Source organism: Paramisgurnus dabryanus, chromosome 6 (assembly GCF_030506205.2).
Source record: "Paramisgurnus dabryanus chromosome 6, PD_genome_1.1, whole genome shotgun sequence".
In the NCBI taxonomy this organism is placed as follows: domain Eukaryota; kingdom Metazoa; phylum Chordata; class Actinopteri; order Cypriniformes; family Cobitidae; genus Paramisgurnus; species Paramisgurnus dabryanus.
In genome coordinates, this window is record NC_133342.1 from 25,423,225 (window position 1) to 25,435,747 (window position 12,523).

Genomic DNA, 12,523 nt, shown 5'->3' on the forward strand with positions numbered 1-12,523 from the left:
TTACATTTATTCATTTAGCAGACGCTTTCATCCGACATACAAATGAGAAAGTATTTAACATGTAGTCTATAATGTTATTTTAACAGATCAAACCAGGGTCCTTTTTTCAAAATAGTTTTGGCTGGTTTGCCTTGCATCTAAAAGTCTAATTTCTCTGCACATTTGGTCCAATATAATTATTTTGCCAGGTCATTGACTTTGTGGTGTTTTTTTCTGTTTTTGTGTTTTTTCAGTTTTTTAATGTCCAGGCCCGGACAGCTAGATTGACTTGGGCACCACCAGCAGGCCTCCAAAACCGCGACAGGCACAGTAACGGACACCCCTTTACCTGCAGTTATGAGGTCACCATCTCAGACAAAGGCCGTAACGGCCAGTACCGCAGCGTCTATAGGTAAGAAAGGCTAGAAAATAGAGGAAACTATGCTGTTGAAAAGTCCAGCTTTGCTGGTCACTATACAGTAGCGTTTGTTATGTTTTAGATGTGGGTTCCCAGAACAGGATGTGTTTTTTGCAGGACATCAAACCAGCATAAACCAGTTTGGAAGTTGGTCAGCTTGATGTTTCTTTGTAGACTCAAGGTTTTGTTTTACTGTCTTAATGTATTTATTTATTAATATTGTTCACCGTACGGGAACAAGATGGGCATGAAAACATCATCCATCATCCGCATCATTAAGCAGAGAGAATCATTGAAATCAGTCTGTCCTCCCACTAGGATGTATATGAATCAATATCCAGACTGCAGGCAAAGAAACTAAATCAGTAAATACCCACCACCGATTGTCATTACCTCTTTAAAGCACTACTCTAAGAGTAATGAATCAAAGCCATTAAAGCAAAAAAAGTAAAACAGTCCCAGAACTCTGTTTCTTATTAATTGAACAATACCCTTGATGAAAAGTCATTTTTGTCTATTGAAAACTTTAATTGCGCTTTTGAAACATCCATTTATGTCAGTAACCATTTGATTTCTATGCTTGTAGTGGAGAACAATTGGAATGCAATTTAACAGATCTCCGACCTGCAACAGACTACCATGTAAGGTAAGCGTGGTCTTCACCATTGTTTCTTGAATTCTGCTTCGTGCAAGCGCAAATGTCTACTGTGATTAAAGGAATATTTCACCCAAATATTACATTTACTTACCCTCATGCCATCCCTGGCTGAGCACGATTGAATAATTTTATATTAAAATGGCATTATGTTATCTTAGCAACACCAAAGAGTTTTTTTTACCTTAAAATAACGTTTCCAAAAAAGTTTCAGTCATTCATCCACTCGAAACAGGGTGAACGGCACTTTTACATTCGCTTTGCAGCCCTCTATTGGCCAAAACCGCACTAAAGAAGTTTCCAACCGTCGGGTAGCGGTCCTGTAGTTCGAGTGAAAACTACAAAAACTTGCTTTATGGCAGACCTACAATCCAATCAGAGCCAGCTATGCTGCAGTATTAACGGCAGTGGTAATGGACAATTACGCTTCTAACCTGTAGGGGGAGCAAAGAGCAAAAACTCTTTGGTGTTGCTTTAAATGGGGCTCAAAATGATGAAGCTCCTAAAAGCATTCCTAAAAATGACTAATATCTGAAGAGTTCAGATGCAAAGGCCGCTAAACACCACCTGCATCAAATAAAAGATTATAATACTTAATGAATGGTTCCAGCAAATACAAGGGGCGGTTTCTCAGACAGGGCTTAAGCCTAGAATCAGACTTACTTAAATGATAGTGTTGTCTTGATCAAAAACAACTTGCTCTGACATATCTTAAAATATATCAGTGCGAGTGTTGTATCTCAAGATGCACAACAGTAATATTGTATAAATTATGCTTTTAAAAAGGACTCAAATATCCCAATTCAACTAAGGTCTAGTCCTGTCTTAAACTAATCCCTGTCCGGGTAACCGCCCTTAAATGTTCATATTTAAAATCTGCTTAATCCAAGACTCAAAAAAAAAACAGCTTGTTGGCAGAATCTATAAAAAGTCATATTCATTTTTCAGCAAAGTCCTCTGAGTGTACAGAAGAAGAATTGGATGAATGAATGCGTGCATCTGAGTCCGATTTAATATTTTTTACCCGGTGTATTATATTAATGGTTTACTAAATATTAGGATATTGAACACATTTTTTCAAATTATTCAGAAAGGACAGTAAAGAGTGAGTGGAGAGGGGTGAGGTTGAAATTGGAAATAACCATGGATCAGGTTAAAATTGGATTTCTTGTGAGTACATGGACCTGAATACAGGTACAGCCCAATGTGACAGCCACATGCATCGCAGCACCTTTTAATATGTGGTTTCTTTATTTTTACATTTTAAATTCTGTTTTTTTTTTCAGATTTAAAGGTTTTCGCCAAAAAACATGCATGCACTTAGAGGGTTTTGCTGAAAAAGATACATGAAAAAAAGATACATGTTAACTTACTGGAGTCATTTGGATTACTTAATGATGAATAGATGTGCTTCTTGTGCTTCTTCTTGAACCGCATAGAAGAACATAACAAGATGCAATTTTAATACAAAATTATTCATTTGTGTTCACCTGAAGAAAGGAATTTACATATAGGGGAGAGCGGGGGCGAAAGCGCCATTTTTCAGAAAAACTTAATTTTAACAGATAATGTTATAGACAGAGATATATTTTTGCCGTGGTCAGTAACTCGCAAGTGTGGTCTATCAATACCAGTTGGAATTTAGTAAAAATGTAAAATGACTTCAGTATAATTGCACTTTAAACATTAGTAGTGAATTGTTACTTTCGACCCCACCTGCAGGGACGAAAGTAACACACAGGTGAGTCAAAAGTAACACAACAAAACAAGATAGGTGAGTAAATAACGCAATATTTGTCAGGTCTGCGTGCTTAAGATGCTGTCATAGTCTGGGATGTAAATGTTATCAGGGCTCTGAGAAAATCGCTTTGTTACTTTTGTCCCACGTTACTACTTCCCCGGTTCTCCCCTACTGTACATCTGGGGGGGGGATAAATTATGAGAATTTTCATATTTGAGTAATCTGCTCCTTTAATGCATTTTAACACGAATTGCTCTTTCTGACATTCTGTATTTTCATTACAAAAAACTACAATTATCTGCAGTTATTTATTGTATCTAAGTCAATTTTAATGGAATATTATCATTTTAAGTTGCCTTTGTTTTTTAATCAGTGCTAAAATGGCACCATAATGGACATTACATCACCTTTGATTAACTTATCTAAGGAGGTTGTGCATCATGGTGCTGTAAAGGTCAAGCGTAATCGTGATGCATGTTCTGGTCCTCAAAGAACCTTTTAAGTCCAAGTGATGTCACAGTGCTGAACTTAGTTTGGGGAAGGATTTTCTGGCTCCTTGTCAAGACACTTTGAACGTGTCAACATGAGCTTAACAAAAGAGCTGATAGATTTTTGCTCAAAGTATCTACCAGCTCATAGGTTCGAATCCACATATTGATCATATGTGTACGTTGTAATTCTTATAATAAAAGCCTCTGCCTAAGGATTAAATAATTCTTAAATGGGCGTAAATGTGCTGTAGGTGACATTTGGAAAAACTATGTATTGTAAACATACATTTTTTTTTTCTTTTCAGAGTGAACCCCATGTGCAATTCAGTGAGAGGCCCGTGCTCGGAGGTGGGCATGTTTACCACCCACTGCAGTACCCCAGACTGCCCACTGCCACCTAAACTCTCCCACCGCACCAAGAGCACACTCACCCTGCAGTGGAAGGTAAGACACGCTTACTGTAAGAAAAGGGCTGAAGTTAAATGTCAAAGATCAGAAAATGCATTTGTTTCCCAAGCAGTGCCTCTGTCTGAAAAGATTATAATGCCAAAGTTGTGGTTTGCTTGTTTTTATTTTGTTCTTGTTGTGGAGACTGATTGAAATGTGTGAATCAAAAGTATAAATAGATTTTTAGCACACAATTTAAGTCAAAAAAGTATATTAAACTCAAATTTAAATCAAGTTATGTAGTAATGTGCCATATAATATCCAGTATAGATAGCAGGCACGTGCAGAGGGGGGGGGGGGCGGAGGGTGCCCAAGTACCTGCCCCTTTACCACTTGATGACCAAAGTGCCCTTTTTGTCAAGGCATTTTTTTGTAATTAAATGCCCTTTTGTGAAGGCCTGCCCAATCTAACTATTAGTAAAATTAATAAAAAATAATTTAGACGCAAATAAAATTAGTCACATGATGACGTATTGACCTTTCATTGGACAATCTCTTTAGGGACGATCATCACTAGCTAGCTCACAGCGCTAGTAGCAGGCAGCGCCCACACGTGCACGACATGGTGCGTAGTACAGGGAGGATCCCCCTCGAGCCGGCGTTGAACCAAAGCGATATGCTTGTTATATTATTATTATTTTACAAGAACAACGTGAGGAGAGCATGCACAGCTTTTATTTTTATAGTTTATTGCTGTCTCTGTGTATTAACATCTCTACAACGTTAGATGCAAACAGGGCTCTCAAGTCTTACGCATTCGGCGGGAGACACACGCATTTCAGCCAGTTTACACGCCAGTGACGCCACACCTTGCATTTCTCACGCTGAAAATAAAACATTCTTCCCATATAAAAACAATGGATGAGGCAAAGGCAGGGACGTTCTCTGCCGGGAGTTCATACAGGTAGCTGTCTCGAGTTTTTAGGTGTGCTCAACTTCACGCAGCAATGCAAGAACCGAAACGCACATGACATCAAAGTACCGCGAGAAATATACGGGAAATCATACGGAGGAGTTTGATTTCAAATCGCTCTCGCGCTGTTCTAATGTCATCCACCTGTCACGCGGAGTTTGTTGGAGGAGCAAGATCCGATGAATACGGTAAAAAAAACTCGTTTAATTTTTGTATCATATTGAATTTACGATTCCTGGACTCGCCTTTGATAAAAGACAATGTGAGCTGATGTTGGGTAATATAGCCATACTCGTGCTAAATTATTAACTTAGTCAAAAACTCCCCAGCTTTGCAACCAGTTTTAGTTTACCTGAAAATAAAGAAAGTACTAGAGGCTTCATAAAATGAATGAAAGGAGAGATGAATGTCATTATTTTATTGCCCTGTCATCAAGGCATCAAAGTGTGCAAAAACACAACACAAACACGATTCAAAACTAAAATATGTAGGCTACTCTCTTTGTATACAAATTTCGAACAGGATTAGAATAGAATAGAATTATATTTTAAATATGACAACAAAAACACAAGACGGTAAACGTAATAATATCTTAATGTCACAATGCAATATATAATATTATATAATTTCAAAACTGCATATACTGTGTTGACACACACAAACACAAAATGAAATGCACTGTAAGTCGTTTTGGATAAAAGTGGCTGCCAAATGCCTAAATATATAGATATAAAACTCAGTCTATATAGATTTTTCTCTCTCACTCTATTTGCAAGGAAAATAAAGGAAAACGTTAGACTTAAAATCATCTTTCTATTCTGTATTACTTTATTATTTGTTTCAGTTGTGTGCTTGCGTGTCAGCGAGCAAAGTGCCCTTTTTATTTTTTGAGCACCTGCCTCCAATTGTCTCTGCACGGCCCTGATAGATAGTAATATATCGTTGCTGTTCTTCCGAAAGCTTATACTGCATGTCCAAATTTGCTCTTTTCAAGAAACATAAAAAACACTGTTGAACAGTTGAACAGCACTTTTTTATACTTTTTATTGGTTAAATATTTGCAGGCATACTGCAAAAATGGATTTTCAAGAAAAAAATCTTAGTATTTTTGTCTTGTTTTCAGTATAATATTTAAAAATTCTTAAATTAAGATGCTTTTTCTTGATCAGTAAAATGACCCAAGAAAATAAGTATTTTTTTTACCAAAAATATCAAATTTAATTGATTTTGTGCATAAAAACAAGCAAAAAAATCTGCAATGGGGTAAGCAAATTTTTCTTGAAATTAGTGTTTAAGAAAAATTTTCAAGATTTTTTTACTTACCCCATTGGCAGATTTTTTTTGCTCGTTTTATGCACAAAATCACTTAAATTTTATACTTTTGGTCTAAAAACTAGACTTATTTTCTTGGATCATTTTGCTAATCAAGAAAAAGCATCTTAATTTAAGGATTTTTTGATATTTTACTGAAAACGAGACAAAAATACTAAGAATATTTTTTCTTGAAAATCATTTTTTGCAGTGCATTTACTGACAGGCATAAAGGCTGATCAATATTAGTGATGTATGACAAAAACTTAAAATAACCAAATATGGATTTATGAAATTTTGGAAGGACGGTGACAATATGTAGTAAAATATGTAATATGTGGTATTTTTTATTAGTTACTAGTTTATTATTTTGTCTGTTTTTTCCTATTTCTCTTTTTAGGCGCCAGTTGACAATGGATCAAAAATCACCAGTTATCTTTTAGAGTGGGATGAGGTAATGCTGTAGTCTTTTTTTATTAAAATTTATTATTCGACAGACTTCGAAAGACTGCACTTTTCATACCTGACAACATGTCAACCCAATTCACATTTGTACCCATTCACAGCCTCAAAATTGGTTTAGAGTAATCATTCTTAACAGAGTAAATCACACTCCTGTCACACTTCAGATGATTGCAGTGGTTTCTAGAAACTGAATGCTTTCAGTTAGGTCTGTTTAGTGTCTGAAATAGTTGATTAGACAAGAAGAACGAGAATATGTCACTTGTCAGGCTTATTCCTTGTTTCGAGTGTTCAGGATGTTTGTGTTAATCATCTGTTTCTGTCTTATGTTAGGGCAAAAAAAACAACATTTTCAAAGAATGTTACCATGGAAACCAAAGGCACCACAAACTAACTCGTCTGTGTCCAGCTATGGCATACACGTTTCGGGTGGCGGCACGCAATGACATAGGAATCAGGTATTGCAACAGAATCACACATGCAGACATACACACATACACACTGATGATGGAATGCACATAATTTTGAGTATTTAGAAAGACCTCTTGTTAATGTCACAGCTTGAAATGTGCTATTATTATAACTATAATATAATATTTATTATATAAATGTCAGGTTTGCTGTCCCAGCTATAATTTGACTATATTTTGACTATTGAACTTGGAAATGTCCCCGCTTTTCATTTAAAAATTTGGTCACCTTAACAAAGACCCTTTGGCACAGTGTTTCCAATGTCCATTGGATTGGGATGCCGTAATTCTAATCCTGCATACTATTAGGTTGGGTGGCATGCAAATTAAGGTCTAGCCAAAGGCTTAACGTAGTGTGACCAGCAGTGTTTTAAGCTTTAAATGTAGGTGATGCAGGCATAATAAGGCTTTTTCTATGAATACATTATGAATAGCATTAAACCTTGCATGTGATAAAACAAGGCCATTATCCCTCTCTAAACTGATATTATCATCATCCCTCAAGTCTTAATGGAGGACGAGAGTTATAAAGTCACCTTGATGTACGCAACATACGGACATTAAAGCTCATTCTCCTCTCTCTTATTTATGAATAAATGTAGGGGTGTGTGGTATGACCAAAAATCCATTTTATGAAATTAGACATAAGTAGATTTCACGGTACTGTATACAGTATATGTTTTTTAACTTCACTAAAAATAAAGGTGTTTAAAAGGTTCTTCACAGTGATGCCATAGAATAACCTTTTTTGGTTCCTCAAGGAACCATTTAGTCAAAGGTTCTTTAAAGAACCATTTCTTTATACATTTTATCATCCAAAGAACCTTTTTTGCCTTAAAGAACCCTTTGTGATACAAAAAGGTTTTTCAGATGTTAAAGGTGCTCTAAAGAACCATTTAGACAGATGAGGTTCTTCTATGGCTGTGCTTCCCAATCCTGGTCCTCAAGCACTCCCTCCCAAAACGTTTTAGATGTCTCCTTATTTAAAACACCTGACTCATCAGCTTGTTAGGATGACATGTTTACCATTTTGAAAGGAGGCTGATAAGTTGAATCAGGTGTTTTAAATAAAGAAACTTTTTGGGACGGGGGGGGGGTGCTCGAGGACCAGGATTGGGAAGCACTGTTCTATGGCATCGTAAAGCACCTATATTTTTATGTTTATATTGTTTTTGGAATATACAAATTTGCTGAAATTTGCCATTTGAATCCCACACACGCGGACTACTTACATGTTTTGATGAGCTTCGTATTGTGCGCCCTTGAAAAAGAAATCACATGTTCACATGTTTCTCCGTCTCACTCAGTCTAACATGCCGTAGATCAGAATTAGCCATGCCCACTTATTTACATACCTGTATACACAGAATAGAAAAATCTGTAATACCGTAATACAGCCGAGCCCTAAACAAATGTATGTAATATACTGTTATTCCTGAAATAAAAGCGAATACGTTTTTTACTCACTTTCATGTAAGCTATTCTTTTCCAAATACCTGGGGTGTCCAAATCTGCCATGCCACTTTCCTACAGTTTAGCTCCAACCCCAAACAAACACATCAGTCAGAAATCTGTAGGAAATCTGACTACACTTTACTTTACATTCAGAATACACACATTTCAAGGAACATTCAAAATAACACTCAGTGATGTCTGCTATTAACTCTTTCACCGCCAGCGTTTTTCATGATTTTCACCAAAGTTTAATGCCTTCCAGAAAATGTTATTCTTTAAATATATAAACATACAATATACCAAATGAAAGAACAGACCCTCTGCTTAAAAAAAAAAAAAATGTTTCATCCTACCTTCAGTGGTTCTTTTGCAATCAGCTTTTGAAAATGGGTAGGTTTCTGCAAAAACACCACATTTTGAGCAAAAAGCAGAGATAATTCCATTTTTGTGACGGACTTTTCATAGAGATCCCATTCAGAGCGATCTTTAAAACAGACACGAACATGCAGCCGCTTGCCATAGGGCAATACTTCCGGGTTTAAAAAGTTTAAGATGTACCTGCATCCTGAGATCAGTGGGTTCAGATACTCATTAAGTGGATGTGTGGAATCCAATTCTATTGAAATGGCAAAGCGTCCGATAGCGGTTTTATCGAGTTCTGTAAAGTTAGGTGTTGGAAGACCTATAACTTTTGCAGCAATATTGGACACCTTTGTGAGTTTGACCATATTTCTAAAAGAAAGCATGCCGAAAAAAACAAGTTGAACAATACAATAAAATTGACTGAATAATGCTGTGATAAAGTAGCAATAGTAATCGAGGAGCAACATTAAGTCCTTTGAGTTTGCAAATGACGGACAGTGTTTGACTTCTTTTCTGAATGTCCATAATGTGCTGAACAAAGTGTGTTACTCTAAGATATTTGAAACTGTCCACTATTTTAACTGTTTGATTTTGAATAACAATAGGGTGCTGAGGTGAAGAGGGACTGACTATCAGCTCTTTGGTCTTGCTAACCTTAAAATTCAGGTGGTTACCCTCACACCGAGTGAAGTGCGTAGCAGTGGTTTCATAATCCATGACAGAGTCGTTGTCTCTAAGGAGGGCAAGAACGGCTGTGTCGTCAGAATATTTTAAGTATTTTATGTAAGACAAAGGGCTGATGTTGTTATTCGTGTAGAGTGCAGTGGCGGCTCCTGACTGCTCATCCGAGGGGCGCAAATTCAAAATAAGTGTCTGGCGTGTCGTGTGTTCCACGTGTTTTCAAAATATGTGTTTGTTGCGTCATGTGAACCATTGGCATCACGTGTTTTGTCAAAATAAGTGCCTGCTGCACACGCGTCAAAACCGTTTATGATAAAACAGACGCTCACATAATACACGCAAGACACTCACTTAATAGTAAACTCTGATTACGCATGAGATTATGTGAGTATCTGGCAAACGCGAGTGTCTCTTTTATCACAAACCCCCTTTAGACGCATCTGCAGCAGGCACTTATTTTGACAAGACACGTGATGCACATAGGATCGGTCGACACACAGAACACATATTTTGAAATTACAAACAACACACATGATGGGCTACAAACATGTTGTGACGAACTTCGCATCGAGCGCCCTCGAAAAAAGAAGTCACCGGCCGCCACTGGCAGAGTGTATATAAAAATGGACTTAGCACACAGCCCTGCGGTGCTCCGGTATTGATGGTAAGAGCAGAAGATGTAATTGAACCCATCCGCACTACTTGCTGCCTGTTGCTAAGGAAGTGTATATAAGTTGAATCAACCGAGAGGGGATGTTGAGCTTCTGAATCATCACGTCTTTGGATGCAATTAAAAACAGAGCTAAAATCCACAAAAAGTATCCGAGTAAAATTGCCAGGGGAATCCAGGTGCTGATGGAGGAGATGCAGCAGACAGGCTACAACGTCCTCTGTGCCTCTTTTAGCCTTATAGGCAAAATGGAGGGGGTCCAGTTGTGGATTAACAATTGGCAAGACTTCAGCAACAGCTTCTCCAGGCATTTCACAATAATAGATGTAAGGGCAACAGGTCAGTAGTGGTTAAGCTCAGAGGGCCGAGGTTTCTTCTGAACAGGGATTATGATGGACATTTTCCATATGGAAGGTTTGATGGCATTGAAATAAACCTTGCTGTAAGTAAGTGAAAAACATATGAGAGTTCTTGAGTTGTTCAGCACCCGTGCTGAGATGCCATTGGGACCCGGGGCCTTGCCCAGTTTACATCTGCTGAGCTGATGCCTCACATCTTCAACGATAAAAGTGGTGATTCATCAGGGTCAGGAGCAGCTCTTTACAGTTACAGTTAAAGTTAAACTTTTAAGATGACAACCCTCCCGCGGCAGTATTAGACACCCTTGCCATAAACCTTGACAGAAAGATGGATAGAAATGTTTTTTTTTTTTCAGTTTTTGCAGTTGAGCACAGACATATCAGACTGAGAGATGTAATGTTTGGCCTCTTGAAGGTTGGTTACATCTATAGAACACTATAAACATGGCCATCCCTCCTCTTTTCATCCTCTAACATTAATATCGGAGAAACTTTCAAGGTGTAAAACAGCACAGCTAAAATATGCGTGTCTACCTCCAACCAACCACCTTTCGTCCAGTCTGAAGAGGGCATTTTTTATTCCTTTTTTTTAAGTAAGGTAAAACTCATTTAACATCTCCAGTTTCTCGGAGGAAGTTATAGACGTTTTCCCACAAGCCGTAAATACTGTGGGCTCTTGTAAACTTGTCACGTCCAGTTAATTGGAAGAAACAGGATTTAGGGCTACTATTGAGAGACGAGAGAGAAACTATTCAAATTCTGTAATTCAGCCTGGAAGTTTCATATTGCAGCTCTGTAAACTTGAGCGAACAGAGTCCTGCGTGAGAGGAATACTAATGAACAAACTGCTTGCAATAAGATGTTGAGGCTCTTACGGCACATTTGTAGTATTTGATGATGCAAGTTTTATTTATTTACGAAATTATTATGCTGATTATCAAATGAATCATTTACTCACATTTTGCATTCGCTGAAGAATAGCCTTAAATAAATATATTTTTCAGACATTAATGTAGCAGACTAGTAAATAATTCTTTGGGCAATACAAAATGTGGCTTTAGTAGTGGATGTAGTTGTTTTATTTTCATGTAATTGAATCGTCTCGTCTCTCAATAATGTGGGCGTAGGTGGAATGCTGTCTTTGAATGCTGTGAAGCATTAGGCTACTTTGTTTACATTACGCATTCGACAGACACTTTTATTTTAATGCGACTTAAAGTGCATTACAAGGTATACATTTTATCAGTACTTGTGTTCCTTGTGATCGAACCCACACCCTTTTGTACTACTAATGCAGTTCTTCATCACCAAGCCACAGGAACACTTATTGAATTATTTATAAGCTAACACATTAAATTGAAATTATTGCTCTTGTTTTCCTTAAAAATAATCAATGAAAAAATCCTTCAGATATATATGAGCACTTCTGGCGTTATGGATGTGACATTAACAGTCGAAACTTGAAATATAATTTAAGAGAAGGCATTTATTTCCAGTATATTGAACCATTTGTTTACATTTTCCTAAAAACCTAACATCAGAAACTTTTTTTAGATTAAGGATAAAAAAGGACAGTTTTTGGGCGACAACATACTTTTTTTTGTTAATAAAAATTCACAAATCAGAAGCAATTATACCAACAAATGGAAAAAGGATGTTTGTTCAAAGAACAAAAAGTATTTATTTTAATTTTTGCCTGCACATTTATGAGGAATAAACAGCGTTATGGACGTAGGACTCGCACAATGTTTAAATAATCGTCTCATTGCGATGAGGTCAAACAATCGCGATGAGATAATTATTTAATCATTGTGACAGTCCTATGTCCATAACGCTGTTTCTTCCTCAGAAATGTGCATGCAAAAATTAAAATAAAATAAATATTATTTGTGATTAATATTTTTGATGATTTCAGATCACCACAATGATTGCACATCTCTTTAAAAAACACAAGGGGGAGCTGCAGCGTGAATAAACGAGACAGTATCAGATTGCGCTCCTTAACTGACAGTATAACTCGGAGTGGAAAAAACAGCATTTAAAGAAATGCTGCAAAGATTTGTTAAGCAGTATGAACTGCCAGGTAAAACATAGTTTTAGTGAAGGAT

General features: G+C 37.0%; 1 protein-coding gene across 1 annotated transcript in view; it reads left to right on the forward strand.

Annotated features, from left to right (window-relative positions):
* The window catches only part of fndc3ba (fibronectin type III domain containing 3Ba), a 153,958-nt gene that overhangs the window by 109,064 nt on the left and 32,371 nt on the right, over nucleotides 1-12,523 (forward strand). The window contains exons 8-12 of the mRNA XM_065276330.2: nucleotides 234-391; nucleotides 984-1,043; nucleotides 3,590-3,728; nucleotides 6,356-6,409; nucleotides 6,751-6,875. Coding sequence (XP_065132402.1) covers nucleotides 234-391; nucleotides 984-1,043; nucleotides 3,590-3,728; nucleotides 6,356-6,409; nucleotides 6,751-6,875 — 536 coding nt within the window. The remainder of the gene's footprint in view (nucleotides 1-233; nucleotides 392-983; nucleotides 1,044-3,589; nucleotides 3,729-6,355; nucleotides 6,410-6,750; nucleotides 6,876-12,523) is intronic.